Source organism: Corticium candelabrum, chromosome 6, assembly GCF_963422355.1.
Source record: "Corticium candelabrum chromosome 6, ooCorCand1.1, whole genome shotgun sequence".
NCBI classification, from domain to species: Eukaryota; Metazoa; Porifera; class Homoscleromorpha; order Homosclerophorida; family Plakinidae; genus Corticium; species Corticium candelabrum.
This window is the reverse complement of record NC_085090.1, coordinates 7,413,318-7,440,817: the sequence shown is the minus strand read 5'-3', so window position 1 is coordinate 7,440,817 and position 27,500 is coordinate 7,413,318. Positions and strand designations below refer to the sequence as shown.

The 27,500-nt window shown below is 41.8% G+C and overlaps 6 protein-coding genes across 8 annotated transcripts in view; 2 read left to right on the top strand and 4 right to left on the bottom strand.

Annotated features, from left to right (window-relative positions):
• LOC134180902 (MAM and LDL-receptor class A domain-containing protein 1-like) overlaps window positions 1-191 on the bottom strand; it is a 3,645-nt gene extending 3,454 nt beyond the window's left edge. Inside the window, exon 1 of the mRNA XM_062648087.1 lies at window positions 106-191. Within this exon, the coding sequence (XP_062504071.1) occupies window positions 106-160 (55 nt within the window). The 5' untranslated portion in view covers window positions 161-191. The remainder of the gene's footprint in view (window positions 1-105) is intronic.
• Window positions 192-1,432: 1,241 nt separating this feature from the next.
• LOC134181262 (V-type proton ATPase subunit C 1-B-like) lies at window positions 1,433-9,750 on the top strand. Its single transcript, XM_062648507.1, has 14 exons — window positions 1,433-1,605; window positions 1,665-1,732; window positions 1,792-1,846; window positions 2,933-2,966; window positions 3,114-3,208; window positions 3,288-3,379; window positions 3,951-4,049; window positions 4,925-5,086; window positions 5,365-5,458; window positions 5,518-5,583; window positions 6,350-6,381; window positions 6,476-6,515; window positions 6,877-6,969; window positions 9,545-9,750. Exons 1-14 carry the CDS (start codon window positions 1,474-1,476, stop codon window positions 9,632-9,634), a joined length of 1,152 nt encoding a protein of 383 aa, XP_062504491.1. The 5' UTR covers window positions 1,433-1,473; the 3' UTR covers window positions 9,635-9,750.
• Window positions 9,751-10,993: 1,243 nt separating this feature from the next.
• LOC134180901 (uncharacterized) lies at window positions 10,994-13,318 on the bottom strand. The gene is made up of 3 exons (XM_062648086.1): window positions 13,260-13,318; window positions 11,502-12,562; window positions 10,994-11,436 (listed from the first exon to the last, which is right to left on the bottom strand). The coding sequence occupies exons 1-3, from the start codon at window positions 13,316-13,318 to the stop codon at window positions 11,222-11,224; spliced, it is 1,335 nt and encodes a 444-aa protein (XP_062504070.1). The 3' UTR covers window positions 10,994-11,221.
• A 640-nt stretch (window positions 13,319-13,958) lies between these two features.
• On the bottom strand, window positions 13,959-18,231 carry LOC134181122 (uncharacterized). The gene is made up of 4 exons (XM_062648330.1): window positions 18,157-18,231; window positions 17,983-18,095; window positions 16,794-17,795; window positions 13,959-16,728 (listed from the first exon to the last, which is right to left on the bottom strand). The coding sequence occupies exons 2-4, from the start codon at window positions 18,083-18,085 to the stop codon at window positions 14,108-14,110; spliced, it is 3,726 nt and encodes a 1,241-aa protein (XP_062504314.1). The 5' UTR covers window positions 18,086-18,095; window positions 18,157-18,231; the 3' UTR covers window positions 13,959-14,107.
• Window positions 18,232-20,340: 2,109 nt separating this feature from the next.
• Window positions 20,341-21,590, top strand: LOC134181045 (low molecular weight phosphotyrosine protein phosphatase-like). 3 transcript variants are annotated; one of them, XM_062648242.1, is made up of 5 exons: window positions 20,341-20,731; window positions 20,791-20,864; window positions 21,048-21,161; window positions 21,387-21,447; window positions 21,508-21,590. In XM_062648242.1, the coding sequence occupies exons 1-4, from the start codon at window positions 20,698-20,700 to the stop codon at window positions 21,408-21,410; spliced, it is 246 nt and encodes an 81-aa protein (XP_062504226.1). In that variant the 5' UTR covers window positions 20,341-20,697; the 3' UTR covers window positions 21,411-21,447; window positions 21,508-21,590. The 3 variants fall into 3 exon arrangements, with proteins under 3 accessions (XP_062504226.1, XP_062504227.1, XP_062504224.1); XM_062648243.1 differs by having other exon boundaries at window positions 21,426-21,556; XM_062648240.1 differs by lacking the exon at window positions 21,508-21,590 and having other exon boundaries at window positions 21,387-21,475.
• LOC134181044 (uncharacterized) lies at window positions 21,579-26,323 on the bottom strand. Its single transcript, XM_062648239.1, has 3 exons — window positions 26,202-26,323; window positions 25,013-26,014; window positions 21,579-24,947 (listed from the first exon to the last, which is right to left on the bottom strand). Exons 1-3 carry the CDS (start codon window positions 26,302-26,304, stop codon window positions 21,727-21,729), a joined length of 4,326 nt encoding a protein of 1,441 aa, XP_062504223.1. The 5' UTR covers window positions 26,305-26,323; the 3' UTR covers window positions 21,579-21,726.
• Between the last annotated feature and the right edge of the window lie 1,177 nt (window positions 26,324-27,500).

Here is a 27,500-nt window from a genome sequence, read left to right as displayed (position 1 = left end):
AGTTCTAGTCAACGGAAACTTGCATGCATGCAGTACATGCAGTCCGCCTGCATGTCGCATGCATCGAGAAAAGCTGCAACGCAATCAAGGCGAGACGCTTCTCACCCTGCTGGTTTAACACCAGAATGACCAGCAACGCTGCAATGTTCCAGGAAAACATTACGACGAAGATTGTCTGTACTGTAACAGCTGTAACCTACGACGGAGGCAGAAATCAAGCATGAGCTGTATAATCTTGGGCACGATTTGGACTGATTTGGCGAGAGAAAGTCTTACCCTTCACGATCAGAACGTTTTAGAAAGACAACGACCGCTCGACTTCTCTTCACGTGAGATCACGTGAGGCATTCTTACTCTTTTGTACAGTACGTGAGGAAGTTTTAATTAATAGAAGAATGAGTAGATGGTCTATTAAGTAAACAATTCCAGGTGGGCCAAGCTCCAAAGCTTTGGAACGGTTCGCCCCTCTTTGGGGCCCCGGTATAGCTACGTCACTATAATACCATGCACTTTCGTCGAACGTTGCCTGTTATAATGGCGTAGCCAACATGGGCTATGCTCCGCCGGTCCTGCAGGTTTGTGATTTGAGTAACGGCTAAGTTGTTCCAACTTCAAGCAAATGTTGTCGTTTTGGTTTTTGATTAGTGAAGAATGCCTCGGCTGCTAACTTACTAGCGTAGTAGGTGTACAAGGAAGCAAATACGTATAAGTTATGCCTAGTGAGATACAAGATCACGTGGACGTCATTAGCCAATTAGACACCACATGCCAAGGCTTCTAGAGCGCCGGATACAGGAATTTTTGAAAGAGGAGGTTCACCGTTAGCAGTTATTTATAGCATTACTAATTTTCTTTTTTCTAATGAAATTATATAAAATTATTGAACCACGCCTATTGGAAAAGAGGGGTTGCAACCCCCTGAATCCCCCTCTGGATCCGGCCCTGCTTGTAGATAGAGAGATATAGTAGTCTGCAGCTGCGTTGTGTTGTTGACATAGCGACATTAGAGTATGCGCGCGTCTCTAATCATCCGTGTGTCATTGCAACACTTTATCTAAGCATCCGCTCTTGTGGCAATGAGCGCATGCGTAGTAGCCGTAGCGAGTCGTCGAGTCGGTCGCTGGTCTACGCTACTGCCGGCGTTTTTACTGCGACAGTTTACCATAGATAACGCTTCCGCGCCTCGAGTAATTACCGTAGGGTGCGATGTCTCGGTGCACAATCAACTGGGGCAAGGACAAGCTTCTACTGCGCATGCGCAACTATCAACCACTCATACTCGAGTGTGCAAGTATGATCGGTAACAACACCTGCACACTGCGCATGCGCACCAAGGCATATACATAATGATTTATCTTACACGCGTGTATGGCTTCCCCGCGCGCGACCATCGGTCTGATCTACGAGACCAACATGTTAACGCACGTTAGCAAGTCGTGTGATCTTCGCCTCTTGATCTCGTGGCTCTTCGCAATGAGCGAGTACTGGCTTGTTTCGCTTCCAGGCGACCCTAGACCTACAGATACTTGGAAGAAAATACAAACAGCGACGTCTCTACACAACGAGCTAAGCGTCAACAGCAAATTTGAAATTCCGGAGCTCAAGGTAATCGTGTCGACGTTGATATGTACTTAAATAGGCTTTAAAATGTTTTGTGTGTGTAGGTGGGGACGCTTGACACTCTCGTTGCTCTCTCGGACGAGCTGGCCAAACATGACGTCTTTGCTGAGAGGTGATGACGTCAGAGATGATGTGGGCATATTGGGTTATGTTCGTGTTTGTTGCGTTTAGTGTTACGCGTAAGGTGGCACAGTGTATGAGTGATATACTGGACGCGGGCAAGAAGGTGTAGTTGATATCAATAGATTTTTGATATGACGTCATGTAGAGTGAGAGTTCTGTCTGTCTGTCTGTCAGGTCCACCACTTATGTTTGTCTGTTTGGCTAGCTGTCTGGCTGTCTGTCTGTCTGGCTGTCTGTCTGTCTGTCTGTCATAATGTTTGACTGCAATGTTGTAGGCCAAGTCCATTAATGTGTTATAATTTGCTTAGTTATGAAGGACTGGTAGATATTTGAAAGTTTCCTGTACATACGTAGAGTTTTGATGATAATAAATGAATCTGTCTGTCTGTCTGTCTGTTTGTCTGTGTCTGTCTGTCTGTCTGTCTTTCTTTCTGTTTGTCTGTGTTTGTCTGTCTGTCTGTCTGTCTGTCTTTCTGTTTGTCTATGTTTCTCTGTGTCTGTGTGTCAGTCTGTCTCTCTGTGTTTGTTTGTCTGTTTGTGTGTTTGTGTTTGTTTATATTGTGTATTGTCTTTGCTTGTTTCTCTGTCTGTTGCATACACACCAGTGTGGAAAATAACGGTAGGGCATAGGACAATGTCCCACCAAATGTGTCGTTCATCCGACCAAATACTGCACCAGTGTTGTGACGTGTTTGGACAAAACATTGACCTGTACGTAGAGATGATAGTGTAAACCTTGTCTCTTAGCACGTGATGGCCCTTCCAATGGTGTAACTGTTAATTTCATGAACTTAGGTGCCTCATAGTATTCTGTATCAAGAGAAAATCTCAACTGCCTTTAGCGCCATTTCTCCCTTGGAAGTTGGTTATCAAAAACTAAATGCAGAATGGCTGCAGTAGGGGAGGCACTTAGTTATACATGTAACACCATGCAAGAATGTGTCCTACCGAGGCTCAGTCTGTACGAGCCAAAATAATTCCCTTTTTTCCACACTGCATACAAAACAAGCAAAGTCTGTTTCTCATTGAGCACAATCTCTGATATGATGTTTTCACTGTAAGCAGACTAGTGATGAGTTTATGAGTTTACTTCCCACTCTTGCTTACCAGTCCACTGCTCATATAAATACACATACGAACCTACAAGAAACCGATGAAAATGCAGTCTAATGGTGTCTCTTTGTATTAGGACAAAGTTACTGATAACTTGAAAATCAACAATCGTAAGTTTCCATGTACACACACACACACACGCACACACACACACACACACAGACACACACACACAGACACACACACACACACACACACACACACACACACACACACACACACACATTTTCATCTGCATTCTACCGGATCGTTTGTAGAGTCGATATCTCAGTATTTGTCCAAGTTTCAGTGGGAGACGTCACGCTTTCCGATTCGGCAGTCGCCGAAGGCGTTAGCAGAAATGATCGTAAAGGTTTGCATTATTGTAGTTACATATGATGTGACTGTGTGATGCTTATGTGACTCAGTGTCTTGTTGTGTTGGTGTGATAGCAATTGTCTCAGATTGAGGGAGATTTGAAGACCAAGTCGACTGCGTACAGCACTGCGAAGGCGAATCTCTTGAGTATAGAAAGAAGGCAGACGTAAGAGTTATTGGATACGCATGCAAGTGATGTGGCACACAGTGTGTCACATGATCAATAATAATCGAGTTGTGACTCTCTCTCTCTCCCTCCCTTCCTCCCTCCCTCCCTTCCTCCCTCCCTCCCTCCCTCCCCCTCCCTCCCTCCCTCTCTCTCTCTCTCTCTCTCTCACACACACACACACACACACACACACACAAATGCACATACGCACACTCACCAAAAAATAAACAAACATGTGCACACACAAACAAAAAACTAACAAATGTATGCATGCGCACTCACAAACAGAAAACAAACAAACAAACAAATGTATGCATGCATGCAAACAAACATGTGAACATACACAAACAAGCAAACACACACACACACACACACACACACACACACACACACACACACACACACACACACATGTGCATGCATACATACATACATACACGCCTATACAGTAGTTGGACAAGTTGTGTCTATTGCGGAAATGACGAGTACACATACATGTATGTACACAGACAAATAGCAGAACGACAGATAGATAGACAAGGCTTTACCCATTGTCCTTGTTGTACAGTGGTACCATTCTAACAAGAAGTCTGAACGACATTGTGAAGAAGGAGCATATGGTCGTTGACTCAGAGTATCTATCGACGGTGCTGGTTGTTGTTCCACGGTAACCAAACAACACTTCAGTCTTTGATTAATTTTTTGTTTTTTCTGTTTTGTTTTGTTTGTTTAATGGTTTTGTTGGGTTTTCTACACACTGTTTTGTCTGCTTGTAGATTATAGTTTGTTTGTGCTTGGGTTTTTCCATTTTGTTTGTGTGGCTGTGTTTGTATTCGTGTTGATGTTGGATTTTTGCTTCCTGGTGCCTTTGCTGTCTGTCTTCTTGCCGGTTTGTCTGTTTGCTTGTCTCTGTCTGTCTGTCTGTTTGTGTGTGTGTGTCTGTCTGTCTATCTGTCTGTCTGTCTGTCTGTGTGTCTGTCTGACTGTTTGTCTGTCTGCTTGTCTGTCTGTCTGCATGTCTGTTTGTTTGCTTGTCTATCTGTTTGCTTGTCTGTCTGTCTGCCTGCCTGTCTCTGTCTGCTGCTTCTCTGTCTGTCTGTCTGTCTGTCTGCTTGTCTGTCTCTCGGCTTGTCTATCCGTCTATCTGTCTGCTTGTCGGTGTATTTGTCTGTCTGCTTGTCTGTCTTCTTGTCTGTGTATTTGTCTGTCTGCTTGTCTGTGTGTCTGTCTGTCTGTGTTATCTGTCTGTGTTATCTGTCTGTCTGTCAGACTGTTTGTCAGCCTGTTTGTCTGTCTGCTTGTCTGTCTGTCTGCTTGTCTGTTTGGTTGCTTGTCTCTGTTTGCTTGTCTGTCTGTCTGCCTGTCTGTCTGTCTGCTGCTTGTCTGTCTGTCTGTCTCTCTGCTTGTCTGTCTTTCTGCTTGTCTATCCATCTATCTGTCTGCTTGTTTGTCTGCTTGTATGTGTATTTGTCCGTCTGCTTGTCTGTCTGTCAGTTTGTTGTGTGTACCTGTTACTGATTACTGCCTGTCATCTACTGTTAGCGCTTTGTATCGTGACTGGGAACAGAAGTATGAGACGCTGTCTGACATGGTTGTGCCGCGCTCGAGCAAACTAATCTACGAAGACGCAGAGTATGGTCTCTATTCTGTTACACTTTTTAAAAAAGTGGTGGATGAGTACAAACTACACGCAAGAGAGAACAAGTCAGTTTGTGCAACAAGCACTCTGATAGCTGTGTGTGTGTGTGTGTGTGTGTGTGTGTGTGTGTGTGTGTGTGTGTGTGTGTGTGTGTGTGTGTGTGTGTGTGTGTGTGTGTGTGTGTGTGTGTGTGTGTGTGTGTGTGTGTGTGTGTGTGTGTGTGTGTGTGTGTGTGTGTGTGTGTGTGTGTGTGTGTGTGTGTGTGTGTGTGTGTGTGTGTGTGTGTGTGTGTGTGTGTGTGTGTGTGTGTGTGTGTGTGTGTGTCAAATGATCTCATGTTTAGATTTACTGTACGAGAGTTTGTATTCGATGAAGCTTCAATCAATGCTGAACGACAGGAACTTACTAGACTAGAGAGTGATGTCAAGCGACAATATGTTAGCCTCACTACATACTGTTGTCTCTCCATATAGTCTGATTATGTGGTGATGTGTAGCCGGGATTGGTACGTTGGCTGAAGGCGAATTTCGGTGAAGCCTTTGCACAATGGATGCACATCAAGGTGAGACAAAATGAGATTTTCTCTCAGTGTTGCCCTGTTTTGTTGCCATCCTTGTGTGTGTGTGTGTGTGTGTGTGTGTGTGTGTGTGTGTGTGTGTGTGTGTGTGTGTGTGTGTGTGTGTGTGTGTGTGTGTGTGTGTGTGGCATTTGTGGTGTGTGTGTGTGTGTGTGTGTGTGTGTGTGTGTGTGTGTGGCACGTGTGTGTGTGTGTGTGTGGCATGTGGTGGTGGTGCGTGCGTGTGTGTGTGTGTGTGTGGCGCGTGGAGCAGATGGAAGAGCATTGGTGACGACGTTCGGGATCTTGTATTTCGTGATGAGGGTTAAAGGTTCGATCCTGGTGGACGCTCCGCTGTTGCAGTTTCCTTGAGCAAGAAACTCACCCACACTTGCTGCTCTCGACTCAGGAGTATTAAATGAGTACCTGGTCATTGACGGGGGTGGACAAGACTGCTGGCTTGGCAGTAACATCATGCAGCAGACGGGTACTTGTGGGCCTTGGTGTCCAGTCCCAGAGCTGCGCCATTGTCAGTGCCCCTGGATGACTCTGGCCAAGCTCCAGGTGGATTGTAGCGCTGGCCCCAAGACTCCACGTAGAGCATGGAGGCCCTGTCTCTAGAGGCAGGGGAGCTATCTCTGCAACTGACCTCAAGGTTGATGCGTGTGTGTGTGTGTGTGTGTGTGTGTGTGTTTGTGTGTGTGTCTGTTTGTGTGTTGGTCCCACTTGTGTACCACTTTGCTATATTTTCTTATAACACGTCTGTTTCTAGGCTCTTAGAGTGTTTGTTGAGTCCGTTTTACGGTGAGTGAAATATCCAAGTTGGACATACCGTACCATGCAAACACATAATAACAGAGAATGCCTATGCATCATGTCTAACATGTTTGTATTACAGATATGGGTTGCCTGTTAACTTCCAAGCTCTTGTGATGAAGGTAAGTGTGACCATAGGGAAACAAGGTGGTTTGTCAATGACATCAGTTAGACACATGTAAACTCAATATTTAGAATTCAACTGGCAGATTTTTTAATATTGCGAGTAGGTATGTACAACATGCAGGACACTTGGTGTTTAAAATTAATATTAACGTGATTGACTGAAATAGTTGAATGTCTAACAGTTTTATTAATAATAGTCTAATATAGACATTAATTTTAATTCAATAATGTGGACACAAGTTTAAAATAGATTTTAGTGATGTGAGCTAGTTGAAATCAATATTCATGTAGACCTTGATGTGTGATGTTTGTGTGGTGAGTTTGGTTGCTTTATTCTTGAGTTTTGTGTTGTTTTAGCCTCAGAAGAAAAGTCAGAAGAAACTGCGTGAGACACTAGAGCAGATGTATGGTGGAGGTGACATTAAAGAAGATAAGGATCTGAAGGCAGAGGTATGTGTCGATTTTTCATTTTTGGCCTTAACTGTTTGCTTGTCTGTCTGTCTGTCTGTTTGTTTGTCTATTTGTTTGTCTATTTTTGTCTGTCTGTTTGTATGTCCATCTGTCTATTTGTTAATTTGTTTGTTTGTCTGTTTGTGTATTTGTTTGTGTATCAGTTTGTCTGTTTATTTATCTGTCCATCTCTCTGTCTGTCTGTTTGTCTGTCTGTCTGTCTATTTGTTTGTCTCTGTATCTGTCCATCTGTCTGACTGTCTGTCCATTGGTCTGGTCTGTCTTTCTGTCTGTCTGTCTGTCTCTCTATTTGTCTGTCTGTCTGTCTATCCATTTGTCTGTCTGTCTGTTTGTCTGTTTTCTCATGTCAAATTACTTGTGAAATTATCAAGCCATGACATTTACATCTTGTATCTATCCTTTATCAACTATTGCTGCACATACAGTGACTGATAATTATAGCATAAGAGCAACATCTGACTAACAGTATGCACATAACATGTGCAACATCTGTGACATTCAGTTGCCAATATAAACATCCAGGAATTAAAAACATTTTTTATTTATTTTGTATTTAGTAGCTAGAGATATCATACTCACTTGATTATTACCTCAGTACTCAAGTAAGCCCCACCCTACTTTGTCCAAGGCTCTAAGATTTTCACATCTCTTAGTCCTTCAATTAGTGCTAATTGATGCTTTCCACAGTAGCTGTTTGCTAGATTTGCAATGCTGACATTCTTCACTTGTGCATGCCTGTCGACTACATGCTGAAGGTTTTAATGACTCAGATACGGATAGACTATTTTTTATATTTTAGGTAGTGGCAGTGGTTTCAAGCTTTAATAGTCTGACCAGGAATTTTGCGTACCGTGGGAAAACTCATGAAGCTAGGCAGTGGGACGTCCCTCAGAGCAATTACTGAAGTCTGTCCACTTTGATTTCAGCTTGCATGGTTCTGTGGGCAGATGTTCCCAGTGTGTGTGTGTGTGTGTGTGTGTGTGTGTGTGTGTGTGCATGTGTGTGTGTGTGTGTGTGTGTGTGTGTGTGTGTGTGTGTGTGTGTGTGTGTGTGTGTATGCGTGAATGCATGTGTGTGTGTGTGTGTGTGTGTGTGTGTGTGTGTGTGTGTGTGTGTGTGTGTGTGTGTCCAATGAGCAATTAGTAATGAGCATAAGGGGTGGCTTTGTCTATTAATTGAAGGCTGTCTATTGGTTAGAATAGCTACTTAGTCAATTTGCATAACAAGGTTGGTGGAAGTTCATCTGCAATGCACACCCAAAGAACGGCATGACCATGAGCTCTAAAACAAAGTGTTTAGCATGTCTCTAGGACCTTGCTGTCAACAGTCTGTAGTATGCATATCATTGGAAAGCTCTTGTCAAGGCGGAGTCATCTCAGCGATCACTTTTTCAATCTGTGCAAGTGTGGCGTTACAATTCACTATTTACTGTTGTGCACACAGTAACTCTAGTCTCACTGGCCACGCCTCTTTTGCAAAAGGGGCGTGGCTAGTGAGACTACATGTACACTAACCAATACCCCATTCACATGAGCACAGTTGCCGAGCCGAGTCGAGCCAGCCGCTATAGGAGGCGTGTTCCTTGGTGCGCACGCTAGCTATGTCATTTGTACACTTGCACACCCGTTCGTGAGTAGCCTCGGCCTTCCAGACCTGTGTAGGAGGACGATTTTGAATTGGCGCTGCACGGGTCTGGGAGGCCAAAGCTACTTTGTGAGTGTCCCGCTTCCTTCATTTGTTCCGCTAATTTGATGTAAACTTCCTGTTTCTAGCACAGCTTTCAATTTGAACCTGGATGCTGTCCTTACCCCACAATGCTATGAGGTACAAGGTTTCCTGTTCTGACCATGCCATTTTCGTATGTATTGAGCATGTGTAGCCGTCAGCGTGGCTTGGCCCGCATTCACACGACGATTTGAAGCCTTACTGACCCGGGCCAACCCGTGCTGGCATGGCAAGTTGTGGTGGGCCAGACCAGCACGGCTCGGCCCGCATTCACACGATGATTTCATTCAGCGCTGACCTGTGCCAGCTGGCCCGGTTAGGAGAGCTTGTGTGAATGGGGTATTAGTCTACCACCAGCTGGGATCCCAAAGGCTACAGGAGCTATGACTAATTGCATTTATGTTTACATTGGCCTACATATACACATATAACATGTTTACGTATTAAACTGTAAGTTCGTGTGCTGCAGTGTTTGAGGGTTAGTGTAATACACTTTGTCTTGTTAATTGTATGTAAGTGGTGATGTCACCACACCAGAAGTGTCAGATTACAAGACTCCTCTTGCTACCTAAACATCCTCATCACCAAATCACCATTCCCACGGTATGTGAAATCGGTGGACAGACTTTAGTGTAGCAACATGCTGTTTAAGTTAATATATTAATTTTTTTCACCAATTAACGACTTTAAGTGTCAATTTTTGAGTAAGACCCCGTCCCATACTTGACCTTTGACTCTGGCTAACCATTGGGGTGGGGTGGTACTCAAGCAAGTATGATACTACAATGCGATTGTTGATTGAAATCTACTAGTTTCTTTCTGTCTTTAGTTGGTGGAGATTCCTGGCTTGATGGTTGGTCAACAGGAGTATTACCCGTACGTCTATTTTCCGATTGGGGTCGACTTGCTCGAGCACTAGCCACAATGTTTTCACTTAGATGGACATATTATTTCTTCGAATTTCTTATAGGTGTACTCATAGTGTCTTCTGTATATCATCTTAATAGAATAATGCCTGTGATTGTGATATATCAATTCTTGCTGATTGACTCATGGACTTGCTCTTTTGGTCTCAAGTGTGTTTGCTTCAGTACATGAAATTTGGTCAATTTGACTTGATAAACGTTCACTGTGTGTGTGTGTGTGTGTGTGTGTGTGTGTGTGTGTGTGTGTGTGTGGTGTGTGGTGTGTATTTGTTTGTGTGTGTGTGTGTGTGTGTGTGTGTACTTGGAGATTGTAAACTTGAGCAGCCTTTAAAACTTCTCAATTTGTAATCACATGACTATCATGTGACACCAAATTAAGCAAGGGTATCATACGGCTCTAATCATGAACGATTGATGGCTCAAAAATGCTTTCAGTTTGTTTGTCTTGGTAAGTTGTATGGATTTCTCTGTTACTATATATCACATATACGTGTTTCCTGACATTCAGGTAACGTGTCGTTCACTGGTTGCAGAAGTGATTTCTAGTGATGAGATCAACGAGAGGAACATATGGAAAGGTACATGTACGAGAGTGTAGCAAATCGAGTAGTCAGTCATGACGAACACGATCTACAATGTTACTGCCATATGATTACTCTGTTATTACATTTTTAAATTATTAAATTTTGTGATGTTTGTTCACTGTACAACTTATTTGTGGGCCTGCGGGAATTACGTTCCCTGAAAGAAGAAAATTGAGCAGGGCAAACGAATTGTGTGATTTTGTTTGCGATTGCAGCTCATTGCACAATTAAATTCCACACATAAGATTTCCCTTGCCGATTGTCAATACCAAACACGTGCTAGCCTTATGCTTAACTTAACACGTGCCGGCTCATGATCCATACAACGCCATCCACATGACATGTCAGCTACTGTCTTTGCTTTCTGAAAAACTATTTCTAGTGTAGATCTTTACAGGACGTGGGGAGTGTTTGTTTCACCTGTATCTACTACTGGCATGGCACTTTATCCACCAGCGACTTAGCAGTTGCCATGGAGAGGTGGACGGAGAGGACTTGTTATTGCACAAATTGATTCTGCACTAATAGTGGTGGCCCCTGAAATCATAAAACTTTATTTCTGCACGATTTTCTTCTTTTTCAATCATGGCAAATCTATGTATGCCATTAATTTAATTAGGGATAATAACTGACAGAATGTAATTGTGCAATGTAAAATGGGACGGGAAATTGCACAATTTTTGTTTTTTGTACGAATAAGTTTTTAGCATAATTAAAATTAATTAATGTTACATACAGTAATGAGGTTGCCATCTAGTTGAGTAACATTAGTCGATGTGTGATTGATAGAAGTATAGTTGATCAAATTGTTATTTTATGTTTTATTCACATCAGAGTGTTTGTAAGTGAAACATTTGGATACAGAGTATTTGTAAATAATACATCCTTGAACAAGTCAGAGCTGATACTAGCAGAAATAGCAGAGAGTTGTTTGGCACTAGAATTGAGAAACTGTAATAGACCAATTGTGTTATTCACTAGAGTAATGTTTACCAGCTAGGCAAACTGGATGTGATCAATGGTGACATTGATAAATGTTAGTTTGAGTGGTAGCAAGGTGCTCACCTCCAAATATGGTGAACTGAAGTTGTAAAACGTGAAGTTCTCAGATGAAATGTTCAATAAATGAAGAGCTGGATATTGACCATATAACATGGTCTCAGTAAAGTGACGATCAGAGATAACAGCAAGAGGGGAAGATGAAAGAAGTACTGTATAAGAAAGATACAGATCACATAAGATGCAGTCAAATGCATAAGATCAATATCCAACTTACCGGTCACGTTAACAAAAGAGGGAACAGAGCTGCTTGCACAACCATTAACTGCAACACACGTGTACTTTCCAGCTAGGACTGGAGAAATATTTCGTATTTGTAGTCCATATCGATAGTACTGGAATCGTGTGTCACTTCTGTCAATAGGAATACCGTTGTGATAAAAAGTAATTGTTTGTGGACGTGATTCTGTATCACATGGCAAGAAGACAGTATTATTAAACACTTCTTCATGCTGTGGACATTGGGCAGGTGCAGGCATGAAGACTTCACGTGGATGACTGACACTTAATATATTGATGGCATTAGCAAGAGCTGCAGAACGATTGATTGCTGACTGCGAAGGAAGATCTACAGTATTGACTAATGAGGTCGTGCTGATGTTGAAATCTAATGTTAGCAAGTTTGAATTGTTGACTATTTGCTGCAGTTTGGACAAACTTTCTAACACCTTGCTGTCAAACAAAACAGATGCATTGATAATGTTTAGTGTATCCAAGACTTGTATTGCATTGAGCTGTTCAGCAAAGCGTTGATCTGTTCTGTAACGCTTAACAGCAGTGTTTGCAGTTTTTGTCAAAAGATTTATCTTTAACAACGATGAGTAGTTTGTACAGTGAGCAGCTTCAATAAGTCCAGTTGTGTTGAGATAAACAGTCACATTTTTAGGTTTGAGTGCTATGATAGGTGGGTCAAACTCACAGGGAATGGCTGGAAGCACACTTATCATTGCAAAAGCAGAAAATTGTCCCACAGGAGTCGTAACTCTGCAAGTGTATCGTCCTGTATCATCATATGTTAGATTAGAAATCACCAAAGTGCGATGATAGACAATGTAGTCAGGAATGGAAGAAATCAGAGTCTCGTTTTTTGGACCAAACCAAGAGAACTGATGTGGTCCAGGTAGATCAGCACGAAGTGTGCATATTAGTACTGCTGGATCTCCAACTCGAAGTTTATGTGATGGTGAAATCAAACGAACTTCTGGTTGTGGAGATAAAACTGCAATGTATCGATACAACACAATGAATAAACTTGAGCACGACAATCTAACATGTAGTCTACATGTAATGGATAGTTTGACACTTCAATTTCACGTTACTGTTGTGGAGCAAATGCTTTGGAAAGTCTTGCATGCACATACTGTGCTTCCTATAGTCTACACTCTACATTCAGTTACCTGTTACTGGGTTATGGTCACTGTAACTGCTTCGTTGCACTCGTGGCAATGCATGTAAGCTCAAAATGAAAGTCATCAGAAACAAACAGATATGCACTTTCATGTTTCACGTTCTGCTTTGCAGAGAGTAGATCCAGTAGGTCAATAGTGCGTCACCAACGTTTGATTTGAAATTACCTTTCACTCTCACAATGATGGGTCTTACTGCAGCAGAGCTGAGAGTAGAGTGTCCTAACAATTGGGGTGTTAAACAGAGCTAAAAGCATTTATGTAATTAACAGCGCCAGCCAATCAGATTCATTGACACATTTTAAATGTGAACAGATGCTGACTAAGCAGGTGAAGGACTCCCAGACACGTGCATGTGAACAATTATCAGGATCATGCACGCGACCATATGTATAAACCCTTGAGAAAAAGTAATGGTAATTTATCAAGAAACTGCAAGAAATTGTATTCTGTGCACAAAGCAGCGCTGTAACTGCTGCATAAGATAACAGGTTTAGACAGAAAGGGAGACTGCAGATGCTGTGCTGTGACATGTGTGACTCCATTGTTCTCTCAGGTGATTTACTCACACAGGAGAGCTGACTTTTCCGTCAGCTGCTCGTGTTGTACACGTGTATGCTAACACCATCATCTACAAGAGTTGGCAGTTATCACAGACTTGCAACTGACTCGAATGCAAATGCAGAGATTGCATACTTAATTGTGTGTGTGTGTGTGTGTGTGTGTGTGTGTGTGTGTGTGTGTGTGTGTGTGTGTGTGTGTGTGTGTGTGCGTGTGTGCATGCGTGTGCATGCGTGTGTGTGTGTGTGTGTGTGTGTGTGTGTGTGTGTGTGTGTATTGTCTTCATTTTTTTGCTATACGTATACAGTACACATATCTAAGCAGGTGGTTACGGTCCTCAGTTTGTAGCAAATGAGTTGAGCATCGATTTGAGAGAATTTTGCCGTTGGCATGCAATAATACTCACCAGATGAAGAGATGCTTAGACTGAAAGACAGTCCAAAGGGACTGAGTCTGGCAAAGACTTTAGAGCTACGATAGGACTGCAGCCTAGAAAGTGACCAAATTTATCTTGTGAGCAAGAGATTTGTGCAAACTTTTTGTTAGTGATTTCTGGCTTGGCAACGTTGTGTGTCTCTGTGCTAGTTGCTTACAGATGAATAATGACTGGGGTTTGTAACTGCATGAAATAGCTAGGCTTCGCTTGACATGCATCCATTTATGTGCTATCTGGACTAAAGCAAACCAAGCAGTCAATGACACTGAAGTTGCAAAGAAAAACAGAATGTTTATAGACTGATGCCAATAAAAGAAAGAACAAACTGTAAGCAAACTAGTAGGTGTGCTTACTGACATTACATCAACAGATAGTCACAAACAGTAGCATTTGTATACAGTTAGTATACAGAGTTGGAGTTCACTTGTCAACATTCATAGGTCTCCTAGGTTCGGCAGTCGGGTAAATAGTTTGTTTGACTTCTTCAGGTTCAGCAGTCAGAGAGAGAATAGTGGATTTGACTTGTTCAGCTTCCTCAGACAGAGAGAAAAGAACAGGTGGAAAAGTGGGGTCACGAAGTACCAGTTGCATATCGTAAAGCATGGGAGGCTCCACTTGACTCAGTCTCAGTATCTCTTGTTTGCCAAAAATCTCTGGATATTTCTCATGGATTCTCATTTTGATTGCTTGTCTACTGCAGTTTAGATCGCCGGGTGTAGACGTGCTGTCAGTAAAGTCCTCAATGCACATAAGATCTTTTACGTTGTAGTCAGACTCGTAGTTGTTCACTGACATGTCAATCATGTTACTATTTTGTAACACCAACTCTTTCATAGTGCAATTTTCAGTCAGGACGACACTATTCAAAACAGATTGGTTGGCGGTCAACAATAGGAATGTACCATTTTTGATTGTCATATTTTGGACAGTTGAATTCCAGAAAGTGCTATTGAAAAGTGTGGCATTGATAATTACCAATTGCTCTCCCATAGTGTTACCAATGTAAAGGTGATGAGAGGTGACGTTGATCAAGGACAAATTGAATGTTGATCCATTGATATGCTTGAGATGATATATACTTGAATTGATTACAGACGCATGCTCAATATCTGTTCTATTGAATGTCACCATATTGACTGTCGTGTTGATATACAATGGATAGCTTAGAGTGGAATCGACGAACGTAGTATTATACAGTATCGAATGTTTGAAAGCATTGTTTACTCCAGAGTAGCCAATCATTGAACAGTTTGCCGTTGTCATATTAGTCAGTGTGACATTCTTATTCACATGGCTTGTTGAAGTCATATTAATGAAGTTAACATTGAGCAACGACGAGTTGGTGACGTTCATAAGATACTGAGTGGAGTTGATGATATCCATGTCAATAAATGTAGAATTTATGAAAGACGTATTGGTAAGTGAACAGTTGATACAAGTCCAGTTGAGATACATTATGTCCACACACGAATAGTTTGTGTGACTGACGTTGTATCCAGTGATGTTGGTGGCATTGTATAAGACCATGGAAAAGTTGACATTGCTGACGTTCACATGCACAGCATTGGCATAGGAAACATTGTGATATGTCACATTGATCAGACTAACATTGTGTCGCACGACCATGTCTAGAGTCGTATTGATGGCCGTACAGTTGACAGCAGTTTGATTCACTGTCGTCATGTTTGAAAATGAACCATTGATAATAGAGCAGTTGGTGACTGTAAAGTTGATGAAGGTTGTGTTGACAAAAACACAGGCATTGTAGCTGATGTAGTATCGTGTTGCTTCGAGCTCAACAAGCTCTGTGAAAGATGAGTTAACGAACGATACGTTTCGTTCAGTGATGTTGACCCTTGTCATGTTCAATGCAGTGAAGTTGATAGCCAGGACGTTGATATTTGTGACATTCACTAAAATGGCATCTGTTATATTGTACAAGAATAAGGAAGCATTCGTGTGTGTGACATTGATCTGGAAGGATTTTTTGACAGAACAGTTGTGAAGGGAGGGATTCACCAATGACACGTTCATTAGAGTGACATTGATGTAGCTTATGTTAATCGACAGCAAATCAAAAGAAGTCACGTTGGCAATTGTGACATTCGACTCGGTCATGTTGATCATTGTATTGTTGAGTGAGTATATATCGATCCAGGTTGCATTTATGGTTGTCATGTTTGTATAGTTGGTGTGATATATGAACGAGTCAATGACAGTGTAGTTCACACATGTCACGTTCTGGTTGAATTCGTTCCAAGTTTTGACTTTAGTGTAATTACAGAGAATACATGAGACATTGATGTAGGTCACGTAGTTCATCTCTGCTGCAAGAACTGAGTAGTTATAGAAGGTCGAGTTTACATAGCCCACATTGGTATGCGTCGAGTTGACTGTTGTCACATTGATTGCAGTGTAGTTGACTGCATACACGTCCTGTAATGTGATGTCCATTTCGGTAACATTGATGTGAGTGACATTTGTCCAATAAGAGTCTGTGACAAAATAGTTGTGTAAGTTGGAATTCACTAGTGACACGTTCCAATATTCCACGTTGATTCCAGTGTAGTTGACAAATGTTACATTAAAGAGTTCACCATCTAGGTGAGTAACATTAATTGATGTGTGATTGATAGAAGTGTAGTTGATCAAAATGCAATTGGCAAATGAAGCATTCAGATACAGAGTCTCTGTAAAGAATGCATTCTTGAACAAGCCAGAACTGATATTGGCAGAGGTCACAGAGAAAATTTTGGCACTAGAATTGACCAATTCCAATCGACCTATTGTGCTGTTTACCAGAGTAATGTTTGACAGCTGGGTGCTGTTGGCAATATGAATGTGATCAATTGTGACATTGATAAATGTTAACTTGATTGGTAGCAAGGTGCTCACCTCCAAATATGGTGAACTGAAGTTGTAAAACGTGAAGTTGTCTGACGAAATGTTCAATAAACGCAGAGCTGGATATTGACCATATAACATGGTCTCAGTAAAGTGACGATCAGAGATAACAGCAGGAGGTGAAGACGATAGAAGTGCTGTTTAAGAAAGATACAGATCACATAAGATTAAGTCAAATGCATAAGATGAATATACAACTTACTTGTGACGTTAACAAAAGAGGAAACAGAGCTGCTTGCACAACTATGAACTGCAACACACGTGTACTTTCCAGCAAGGACAGGAGAAACCTTCAGTATCTGTAGTCCATATCGATGGTACTGGAATCGTTTGTCACTTCTGTCAATAGGAATATCGTTGTGATAAAAAGTAATTGTTTGTGGACGTGAGTCTGTTTCACATGGCAAGATGAGAGTATTATTAAACACTTCTTCATGCTGTGGACATTGGGCAGGTGCAGGCATGAAGACTGCACGTGGATGACTGGCATTTAATATCTTGATGGCATTAGCAAGAGCTGCAGATCGATTGATTGCTGACTGGAAAGGAAGATCTACAGTATTGACTAATGAGGTAGTGCTGATGTTGAAATCTAATGTTAGAAAGTTTGAATTGTTGACTATTTGCTGCAGTTTGGACAAACCTTCTAAAATCTTGCTGTCAAACAAAACAGATGCATTGATAATGTTTAGTGTATCCAAGACTTGTATGGCATTGAGCTGTTCAGCAAAGTGTTGAATTGTTCTGTAACGCTTAACAGCAGTGTTTGCAGTTTTCGTCAAAAGATTTATCTTCAAGAACGATGAGTAGTTTGTACAGTGAGCAGCTTCAATAAGTCCAGTTGTGTTGAGATAAACAGTCACATATTTGGGTTTGAGTGCTATGATGGGTGGGTCAAACTCACAGGGAATGGCTGGAAGAACACTTATCACTGCAAAAGCAGAAAATTGTCCCACAGGAGTGGTAACTCTGCAAGTGTATCGTCCTGTATCATCATATGTTAGATTAGAAATCACCAAAGTGCGACGATAGACAATGTAGTCAGGAATGGAAGAAATCAGAGTCTCATTTTTTGGACCAAACCAAGAGAACTGATGTGGTCCAGGTAGATCAGCACGAAGTGTGCATACTAGTACTGCTGGATCTCCAACTCGAAGTTTCTGTGATGGTGAAATCAAACGAACTTCTGGTTCTGGAGATAGAACTGCAATATACACAGACAATGATTAGACAACTTGAGCACGACAATCTAACATGTAGTCTACATGTAAGGGATAATTATATAATGACACTTCAATTTCACGTTACTGTTGTGGAGCAAATGCTCTGGACGCTCTTGCATGCACATGCTATACTTTCTAGTGTACAGTACACACACTACATTCATTTACCTGCTACTGGGTTATGGTCACTGTGGCTACTTCTTTGCACTCGTGGCAAGGCATGTGAGCTCAAAACGAAAGTCATCAGAAACAAAAAGACGTGCATGTTCATATTTCACACTCTGCTCAGATAGATACAGTAAGTAAACAGTGCCTTACCAACGTTTTAATTTGAAAGCATACCTTTCACTCTCACAACGACGACCTTCTTTTTTACTGCAGCAGAGCTGAGAGCAGAGTGTTCTAGCTATCTGAGTGTTAAACAAAGATATAGGAAAGATATTTCAGGTGATTAACATCGCCAGCCAATCAGATTCATTGACACAATTTAACATGTGAACAGATGCTGACCTAAGAGGTGAAGAACTGCCTGACATGTGCATGTGAACAATTAACAGGATCATGCACGTGACCATCTGTAGGAGCCATTTGAGAAAAGTAATAGTAGTTTTATCAAGAAACTGCAAGAAACTTTAGTCTGTGCACAAATCAGTGCCGACTGCATAACAAAGTGGGTCTAAGGCAGAGAGCGGTCTGCAGTGTTGTGTGACATGTGTGACTCCATTGTTCTCCTAGGTGACTACCCACACACGAGAGAGCTGGATTTCCCGTCGGCTGATTTGCTGTGCACGTGCATCGACATTAGCGCCATCATCTGCAGGAGTTATCAGCTGTCACAGACTTGCAACTGACGTGAATGCAAATGCAAACGATTGCCTTTTGTCCTTCCTAATCTAGAGAGGTGCTTGCATTGTCTTCATTTACGGTACAATACTTCCTGGCTAGTAAATTTATAAATAACTAGACGATTAACCCATTTGATATTTGCCCGCGCAAATAAATTAATTAGCACAATTTGCCGCTTAATACACTGCGGTTATTGGGCGGAAACAAATTCCGGATATGTTGTTTCCCGGATGTTGGACTAAGTCACGTCTAGTGTTACAACTCGACATGTTCGTTCGACGTCACCATTTCAAAGATGTTGCTGCCGTTTCAGGGAACAGGTCTAACAAACTTGGCATCTATTCGACGTGCATTCACGGACAACCGAAGGCAGCCGGATTTCTTAAGGACCCGGATTTCTAGACTCGCATTTAATCCACGTCGCTGGTAGTAAACGACACACTCCGTGTGTACCGTCCAAGGTTAGGGATGGGCGTTTTAGATTTAGTGGAGATCCGATGCGTCGTTATAAAGAAACTCGAGGGCGAGACGAGGCGGGCTCGGTCTGCAAGAAATCGCGTCGTCACAAGAGAACTTTGGAAGACAGCTACACCTTTACTGTCTACTCCTATCGAATCGGCGGGCGCGAGCAAAATTTAGTGAAGCGCCGGTTTGGAGATATGAGCGCGCGCGCGCGCGCGCACACACACACACACACACACACACACACACACACACACACACACACACACACACACACATACACGCGCACGCACGCACGCACGTACACTCTCTCTCTCACGCACGCACGCACGTACACTCTCTCTCTCACGCACGCACACAGACACACACACACACACACACACACACACACACACACACACACACACACACATACACGCGCACGCACGCACGCACGTACACTCTCTCTCTCACGCACGCACGCACGTACACTCTCTCTCTCACGCACGCACACAGACACACACACACACACACACACACACACACACACACACACACATACACGCGCACGCACGCACGCACGTACACTCTCTCTCTCACGCACGCACACAGACACACAGACACACAGACACACACACACACACACACACACACACACACACACACACACACACCACAAACACACACACACACACACACACACACACACACACAACACACACACACACACACCACAAACACACACACACACACACACACACACACACACACACACACACACACACACACCACAAACACACACACACACACACACACACACACACACACACACACACACCTGCATATTTCTATTGTCCTAGAATGCAATCCCTACATTTTTCTTCCTTTGTAGTTATGTTTATAATTCTAGTCATACCGTATAAGATGAGATATTGGCGGGGAGTTTATTTTGGCAGATTGGCAGATTTTCCAGCGACCGCCAATAGAAAATCCGCCGGTAATTTTGGCCACCGTGATATGACGTTTTCTTGACGTCATCATCACCCACATTCCATCAGGCATTGATGACGGTATCGGCAACAGCCTTAACTAGGAATCATGAGGTTCTGTTCTTCACCCCTAGACAGTAATTCTTCATCAATAGTTGGGGAGTACGAAGCCACTGAAATTTGATGGCCTTCAACGAATGCAGCTGTGCAAACCCATGACGGTCACGTGTCAAGTGGGCGGAGACTAGGATCGACGCCTGCATCACTAAGCCAACAGCGACGTCCGACCGCGCCAAATAAAATCCGCCAATATGCTTTTCTGTCAATTTCTTAGCAAACCGTTAAAATAAACTCCCGCCAATATTTCATCTTACATATTTACAATGACGTGCCTTTCACGTGACCCTACTTTTCAAACTTTTCTGTAAAATTTAGTGCGACGTGTATGCATTCACTAGTTATTTAGCTGAGTACACGCAATTTACGTTTTTGCAAAACTTTTTAATTAATTATAACCAAAAACAAGCATGCGCATTTGGGTTATACGGGCTTTACGAAACGGAACGGCCGCACCTGACGATCTGGGTATCCGAGGTCTCTGAAACTGATGGCTCGAAAATCCGTTTTGTTCGTTTGTCTTGGTAAGCAGTACGAATGTCACTGTTATTATATATAACGAACAAGTATTTTTGACGTTTAGGTAACATCTGTCGTTCACCAATCGCGGAAGCAATTTTCATTCAAGAAATCAAGGAGAGAGGAATGTCTAAAGAGGTACACGAGTGTTTGCTACAATATACACGAAATAAGAGTAGTTAGGCATGGCAAACACAAAGTACAATGTCACTGTCATGTTAGTTAGTAATTACGTAAAACTTTTTTTCATTTTTTTAATATTTTTTTATTTTTAGAAATAGAAAATGTTGTATTTTAAATTTTTTATTTTTTTGGTTTTAGTGGGATGCAGACAGTGCGGGTACGGCTGATTTTAATCTTGGCATGTCGCCTGACGATCATGCTGTTGCAACACTGCGTTCACATGGGATTGAATGTGGAGGCTCAGCACGTCAGGTGATGGTGTGTGTGTGTGTGTGTGTGTGTGTGTGTGTGTGTGTGTGTGTGTGTGTGTGTGTGTGTGTGTGTGTGTGTGTGAGTGTGTGTGTGTGTGAGTGTGTGTGTGTGTGTGTGTGTGTGTGTGTGTGTGTGTGTGTGTGTGTGTGTGTGTGTGTGTGTGTGTGTGTGTGTGTGTGTGTGTGTGTGTGTGTGTGTTGTCTGATTATGGCATTTGTGGTTAAGGTTTGTAAGGACGACTTTTTTTGATTTGACTTCTGTTAGTGATTTCTGGCTCGGCAACATTGTGCGTCTCTTTGCTACTTGCTTACAAATGAATGATGACTGGGGTTTGTAACTGAAATAGGCTTTGGTTGACATGCATCCATTTATGTGCTATCTGGACTAAAGCAAACCAAGCAGTTAATGACACTGAAGTTGCAAAGAAAACAGAATGTTTATAGACTGATGCCAACAAAAGAAAGAACAAACTGTAAGCAAACTAGTAGGTGTGCTTACTGACATTACATCAACAGACAGTCACAAACAGTAGCGTTTGTATACAGTTAGTATACAGAGTTGGAGTTCACTCGTCAACATCCATAGGTCTCCTAGGTTCAGCAGTCGGGTAAATAGTTTGTTTGACTTCTTCAGGTTCAGCAGTCAGAGAGAGAATAGTGGATTTGACTTGTTCAGCTTCCTCAGACAGAGAGAAAAGAACAGGTGGAAAAGTGGGGTCACGAAGTACCATTTGCATATCATAAAGCATGGGAGGCTCCACTCGACTCAGTCTCAGTATCTCTCGTTTGCCAAAAATCTCTGGATATTTCTCATGGCTTCTCATTTTGATTGCTTGTCTACTGCAGTTTAGATCGCCGGGTGTAGACGTGCTGTCAGTAAAGTCCTCAATGCACATAAGATCTTTTACATTGTAGTCAGACTCGTAGTTGTTCACTGACATGTCATTCATGTTACTATTTTGTAACACCAACTCTTTCATAGTGCTGTTTTCAGTCAGGACGAGACTATTCAAAACAGATTGGTTGGCGGTCAACAATAGGAATGTACCATTTTTGATTGTCATATTTTGGACAGTCGAATTCCAGAAAGTGCTATTGAAGAGTGTGGCATTGATAATTACCAATTGCTCTCCCGTCTGGTTACCAATGTAAAGATGATGAGAGGTGACGTTGATCAAGGACAAATTGAATGTTGATCCATTGATATGCTTGAGATCATATATACTTGAATTGATTACAGACGCATGCTCAATATCTGTTCTATTGAATGTCACCATATTGACTGTTGTGTTGATATACAATGGATAGCTTTGAGTGGAATTGATGAACGTAGTATTATACAGTATTGAATGTTTGAAAGTATTGTTTAGTCCAGAGTAGCCAATCATTGAACAGTTTGCCGTTTTTATGTTAGTCAGTGTGACATTCTTATTCACATGGCTTGTTGAAGTCATATTAATGAAGTTAACATTGAACAACGACGAGTTGGTGACGTTTATAAGATACTGAGTGGAGTTGATGATATCCATGTCAATAAATGTAGAATTTATGAAAGACGTATTGGTAAGTGAACAGTTGATACAAGTCCAGTTGAGATACATTATGTCCACACACGAATAGTTTGTGTGACTGACGTTGTATCCAGTGATGTTGGTGGCATTGTATAAAAGCATGGAAAAGTTGACATTGCTGACGTTCACATGCACAGCATTGGCATAGGAAACATTGTGATATGTCACATTGATCAGACTAACATTGTGTCGCACGACCATATCTAGAGTCGTATTGATGGCCGTACAGTTGACAGCAGTTTGATTCACTGTCGTCATGTTTGAAAATGAACCATTGATAATAGAGCAGTTGGTGACCGTAAAGTTGATGAAGGTTGTGTTGACGAAAACACAGGCATTGTAGCTGATGTAGTATCGTGTTGCTTTGAGCTCAACAAGCTCTGTGAAAGACGAGTTAACGAACGATACGTTTCGTTCAGTGATGTTGACCCTTGTCATGTTCAATGCAGTGAAGTTGATAGCCACGACGTTGATATTCGTGACATTCACTAAAATGGCATCTGTTATATTGTACAAGAATAACGAAGCATTCGTGTGTGTGACATTGATCTGGAAGGATTTTTTGACAGAACAGTTGTGAAGGGAGGGATTCACCAATGACACGTTCATTAGAGTGACATTGATGTAGCTTATGTTAATCGACAGCAAATCAAAAGAAGTCACGTTGGCAATTGTGACATTCGACTCGGTCATGTTGATCATTGTATTGTTGAGTGAGTATATATCGATCCATGTTGCATTTATGGTTGTCATGTTTGTATAGATGGTGTGATATATGAACGAGTCAATGACAGTGTAGTTCACACATGTCACATTCTGGTTGAATTCGTTCCAAGTTTTGACTTTAGTGTAATTACAGAGAATACATGAGACATTGATGTAGGTCACGTAGTTCATCTCTGCTGCAAGAACTGAGTAGTTATAGAAGGTCGAGTTTACATAGCCCACATTGGTATGCGTCGAGTTGACTGTTGTCACATTGATTGCAGTGTAGTTGACTGCATACACGTCCTGTAATGTGATGTCCATTTCGGTAACATTGATGTGAGTGACATTTACTAAAATGGCATTTGTTAAATTGTACAAGAATAATGAAGCATTCGTGTGTGTGACATTGATCTGGAAGGATTTTTCGGCAGAACAGTTGTGAAGGGAGGGATTCACCAATGACACGTTCAGTAGAGTGACATTGATGTAGCTTATGTTAATCGACAGCAAATCAAAAGAAGTCACGTTGGCAATTGTGACATTCCACTCGGTCATGTTGATCATTGTATTGTTGAGTGAGTATATATCGATCCAGGTTGCATTTATGGTTGTCATGTTTGTGTAGTTGGTGTGATATATGAATGAGTCAATGACAGTGTAGTTCACACATGTCACGTTCTGGTTGAATTCGTTCCAAGTTTTGACTTTAGTGTAATTACAGAGAATACATGAGACATTGATGTAGGTCACGTAGTTCCTCTCTGCTGCAAGAACTGAGTAGTTATAGAAGGTCGAGTTTACATACACCACATTGGTATGCGTTGAGTTGACTGTTGTCACATTGATTGCAGTGTAGTTGACTGCATACACGTCCTGTAATGTGATGTCCAGTTCGGTAACATTGATGTGAGTGACATTTGTCCAATAAGCATCTGTGACAAAATAGTTGTGTAAGTTGGAATTCACTAGGGACACGTTCCAATATTCCACGTTGATTCCAGTGTAGTTGACAAATGTTACATTAAAGAGTTCACCTTCTAGGTGAGTAACATTAATTGATGTGTGATTGATAGAAGTGTAGTTGATCAAAATGTAATTGACAAATTCAGTATTCACATACTGAGTGTTTGCAAATGAAACATTCAGATACAGAGTCTCTGTAAAGAATGCATTCTTGAACAAACCAGAACTGATATTGGCAGAGATAACAGAGAATATTTCGGCACTAGAATTGACCAATTCCAATCGACCTATTGTGCTGTTTACCAGAGTAATGTTTGGCAGCCGGGTGCTGTTGGCAATATGAATGTGATCAATTGTGACATTGATAAATGTTAACTTGATTGGTAGCAAGGTGCTCACCTCCAAATATGGTGAACTGAAGTTGTAAAACGTGAAGTTGTCAGACGAAATGTTCAATAAACGCAGAGCTGGATATTGACCATATAACATGGTCTCAGTAAAGTGACGATCAGAGATAACAGCAGAAGGGGAAGATGATAGAAGTGCTGTTTAAGAAAGATACAGATCACATAAGATTAAGTCAAATGCATAAGATCAATATTCGACTTACTTGTGACGTTAACAAAAGAGGAAACAGAGCTGCTTGCACAACCATTAACTGCAACACACGTGTAATTTCCAACAAGGACTGGAGAAACATTTAGTATCTTTAGTCCATATTGATGGTACTGGAATCGTTTGTCACTTCTGTCAATAGGAATATCGTTGTGATAAAAAGTAATTGTTTGTGAACGCGATTCTGTTTCACATGGCAAGATGAGAGTATTATTAAACACTTCTTTATGCTGTGGACATTGGGCAGGTGCAGGCATGAAGACGGCACGTGGATGACTGACATTTAATATCTTGATGGCATTAGCAAGAGCTGCAGATCGATTGATTGCTGACTGGAAAGGAAGATCTACAGTATTGACTAATGAGGTAGTGCTGATGTTGAAATCTAATGTTAGAAAGTTTGAATTGTTGACTATTTGCTGCAGTTTGGACAAACCTTCTAAAACCTTGCTGTGAAACAAAACAGATGCATTGATGATGTTTAGTGTATCCAAGACTTGTATGGCATTGAGCTGTTCAGCAAAGTGTTGAATTGTTCTGTAATGCTTAACAGCAGTGTTTGCAGTTTTCGTCAAAAGATTTATCTTCAACAACGATGAGTAGTTTGTACAGTGAGCAGCTTCAATAAGTCCAGTTGTGTTGAGATAAACAGTCACATATTTGGGTTTGAGTGCTATGATGGGTGGGTTAAACTCACAGGGAATGGCTGGAAGCACACTTATCATTGCAAAAGCAGAAAATTGTCCCACAGGAGTGGTAACTCTGCAAGTGTATCGTCCTGTATCATCATATGTTAGATTAGAAATCACCAAAGTGCGACGATAGACAATGTAGTCAGGAATGGAAGAAATCAGAGTCTCATTTTTTGGACCAAACCAAGAGAACTGATGTGGTCCAGGTAGATCAGCACGAGGTGTGCATACTAGTACTGCTGGATCTCCAACTCGAAGTTTATGCGATGGTGAAATCAAACGAACTTCTGGTTGTGGAGATAGAACTGCAATATACACAGACAATGATTAGACAACTTGAGCACGACAATCTAACATGTAGTCTACATGTAAGGGATAATTATATAATGACACTTCAATTTCACGTTACTGTTGTGGAGCAAATGCTCTGGACGCTCTTGCATGCACATGCTGTACTTCCTAGGGTACAGTACACACACTACATTCATTTACCTGCTACTGGGTCATGGTCACTGTGACTACTTCGTTGCACTCGTGGCAAGGCATGTGAGCTCAAAACGAAAGTCATCAGAAACAAACAGACGTGCATGTTCATATTTCACACTCTGCTCAGATAGATACAGTAAGTAAACAATGCCTTACCAACGTTTTAATTTGGAAGCATACCTTTCACTCTCACAACAACGACCTTCTTCTTTACTGCAGCAGAGCTGAGAGCAGAGTGTTCTAACTATCTGAGTGTTAAACAAAGATATAGGAAAGATATTTCAGGTGATTAACATTGCCAGCCAATCAGATTCATTGACACAATTTAACATGTGAACAGATGCTGACCTAAGAGGTGAAGAACTGCCTGACATGTGCATGTGAACAATTAACAGGATCATGCACGTGACCACATGTAGAAGCCATTTGAGAAAAAGTAATAGTAGTTTTATCAAGAAACTGCAAGAAACTTTAGTCTGTGCACAAATCAGTGCCGACTGCATAACAAAGTGGGTCTAAAGCAGAGACCGAGTCTGCAGTGTTGCGTGACATGTGTGACTCCATTGTTCTCCTAGGTGACTACCCACGCACGAGAGAGCTGGATTTCCCGTCGGCTGATTTGCTGTGCACGTGCATCGACATTAGCGCCATCATCTGCAGGAGTTATCAGCTGTCACAGACTTGCAACTGACGTGAAATGCAAATGCAAACGATTGCCTTTTGTCCTTCCTAATCTAGAGAGGTGCTTGCATTGTCTTCATTTACGGTACAATACTTTCTGGCTAGTAAATTTGTAAATGACTAGATGATTAACCCATTTGATATTTGCCCGCGCAAATAAATTAATTAGCACAATTTGCCGCATACATACACTGCGGTTATTGGGCGGAAACAAATTCCGGATATGTTGTTTCCCGGATGTGTGACTAAGTCACGTTTTTAGTGTTACAACTCGACATGTTCGTTCGACGTCACCACTTCAAAGATGTTGCTGCCGTTTCAGGGAACAAGTCTAACAAACTTGGCATCTATTCGACGTGCATTCACGGACAACCGAAGGCAGCCGGATTTCTTAATTAAGGACCCGGATTTCTAGACTCGCATTTAATCCACGTCGCTGGTAGTAAACGACACACTCCACGTGTACCGTCCAAGGTTAGGGATGGGCGTTTAGATTTAGTGGAGATCCGATGCGTCGTTATAAAGAAATTCGAGGGCGAGACGAGGCGGGCTCGGTCTGCAAGAAATCGCGTCGTCACAAGAGAACTTTGGAAGACAGCTACACCTTTACTGTCTACTCCTATC

Bases quoted from the DNA above. Each gene is read 5' to 3' on its own strand.
- LOC134181262 (XM_062648507.1), top strand. From the start codon at position 1,474: ATGAGCGAGTACTGGCTTGTTTCGCTTCCAGGCGACCCTAGACCTACA. The intron at 3,209-3,287 runs GTTTGCATTATT...TTGGTGTGATAG, and splicing joins TAGCAGAAATGATCGTAAAG to CAATTGTCTCAGATTGAGGG. The intron at 6,516-6,876 runs GTAAGTGTGACC...GTGTTGTTTTAG, and splicing joins TCCAAGCTCTTGTGATGAAG to CCTCAGAAGAAAAGTCAGAA.
- LOC134180901 (XM_062648086.1), bottom strand. From the start codon at position 13,318: ATGGTGTTAGCATACACGTGTACAACACGAGCAGCTGACGGAAAAGTC. The intron at 12,563-13,259 runs GTGAGTAAATCA...CATTACATGTAG, and splicing joins GGAAAAGTCAGCTCTCCTGT to ACTACATGTTAGATTGTCGT. The intron at 11,437-11,501 runs GTAAGTTGGATA...TTTCTTATACAG, and splicing joins CTCTTTTGTTAACGTGACCG to TACTTCTTTCATCTTCCCCT.
- LOC134181122 (XM_062648330.1), bottom strand. From the start codon at position 18,085: ATGAACATGCACGTCTTTTTGTTTCTGATGACTTTCGTTTTGAGCTCA. The intron at 17,796-17,982 runs GTAAATGAATGT...TGTATATTGCAG, and splicing joins TGACCATAACCCAGTAGCAG to TTCTATCTCCAGAACCAGAA. The intron at 16,729-16,793 runs GTAAGTTGTATA...TTTCTTAAACAG, and splicing joins CTCTTTTGTTAACGTCACAA to CACTTCTATCGTCTTCACCT.
- LOC134181045 (XM_062648242.1), top strand. From the start codon at position 20,698: ATGGCTCGAAAATCCGTTTTGTTCGTTTGTCTTG. The intron at 20,732-20,790 runs GTAAGCAGTACG...TTTGACGTTTAG, and splicing joins CGTTTTGTTCGTTTGTCTTG to GTAACATCTGTCGTTCACCA. The intron at 21,162-21,386 runs GTGATGGTGTGT...TTTGTGGTTAAG, and splicing joins GTGGAGGCTCAGCACGTCAG to GTTTGTAAGGACGACTTTTT.
- LOC134181044 (XM_062648239.1), bottom strand. From the start codon at position 26,304: ATGAACATGCACGTCTGTTTGTTTCTGATGACTTTCGTTTTGAGCTCA. The intron at 26,015-26,201 runs GTAAATGAATGT...TGTATATTGCAG, and splicing joins TGACCATGACCCAGTAGCAG to TTCTATCTCCACAACCAGAA. The intron at 24,948-25,012 runs GTAAGTCGAATA...TTTCTTAAACAG, and splicing joins CTCTTTTGTTAACGTCACAA to CACTTCTATCATCTTCCCCT.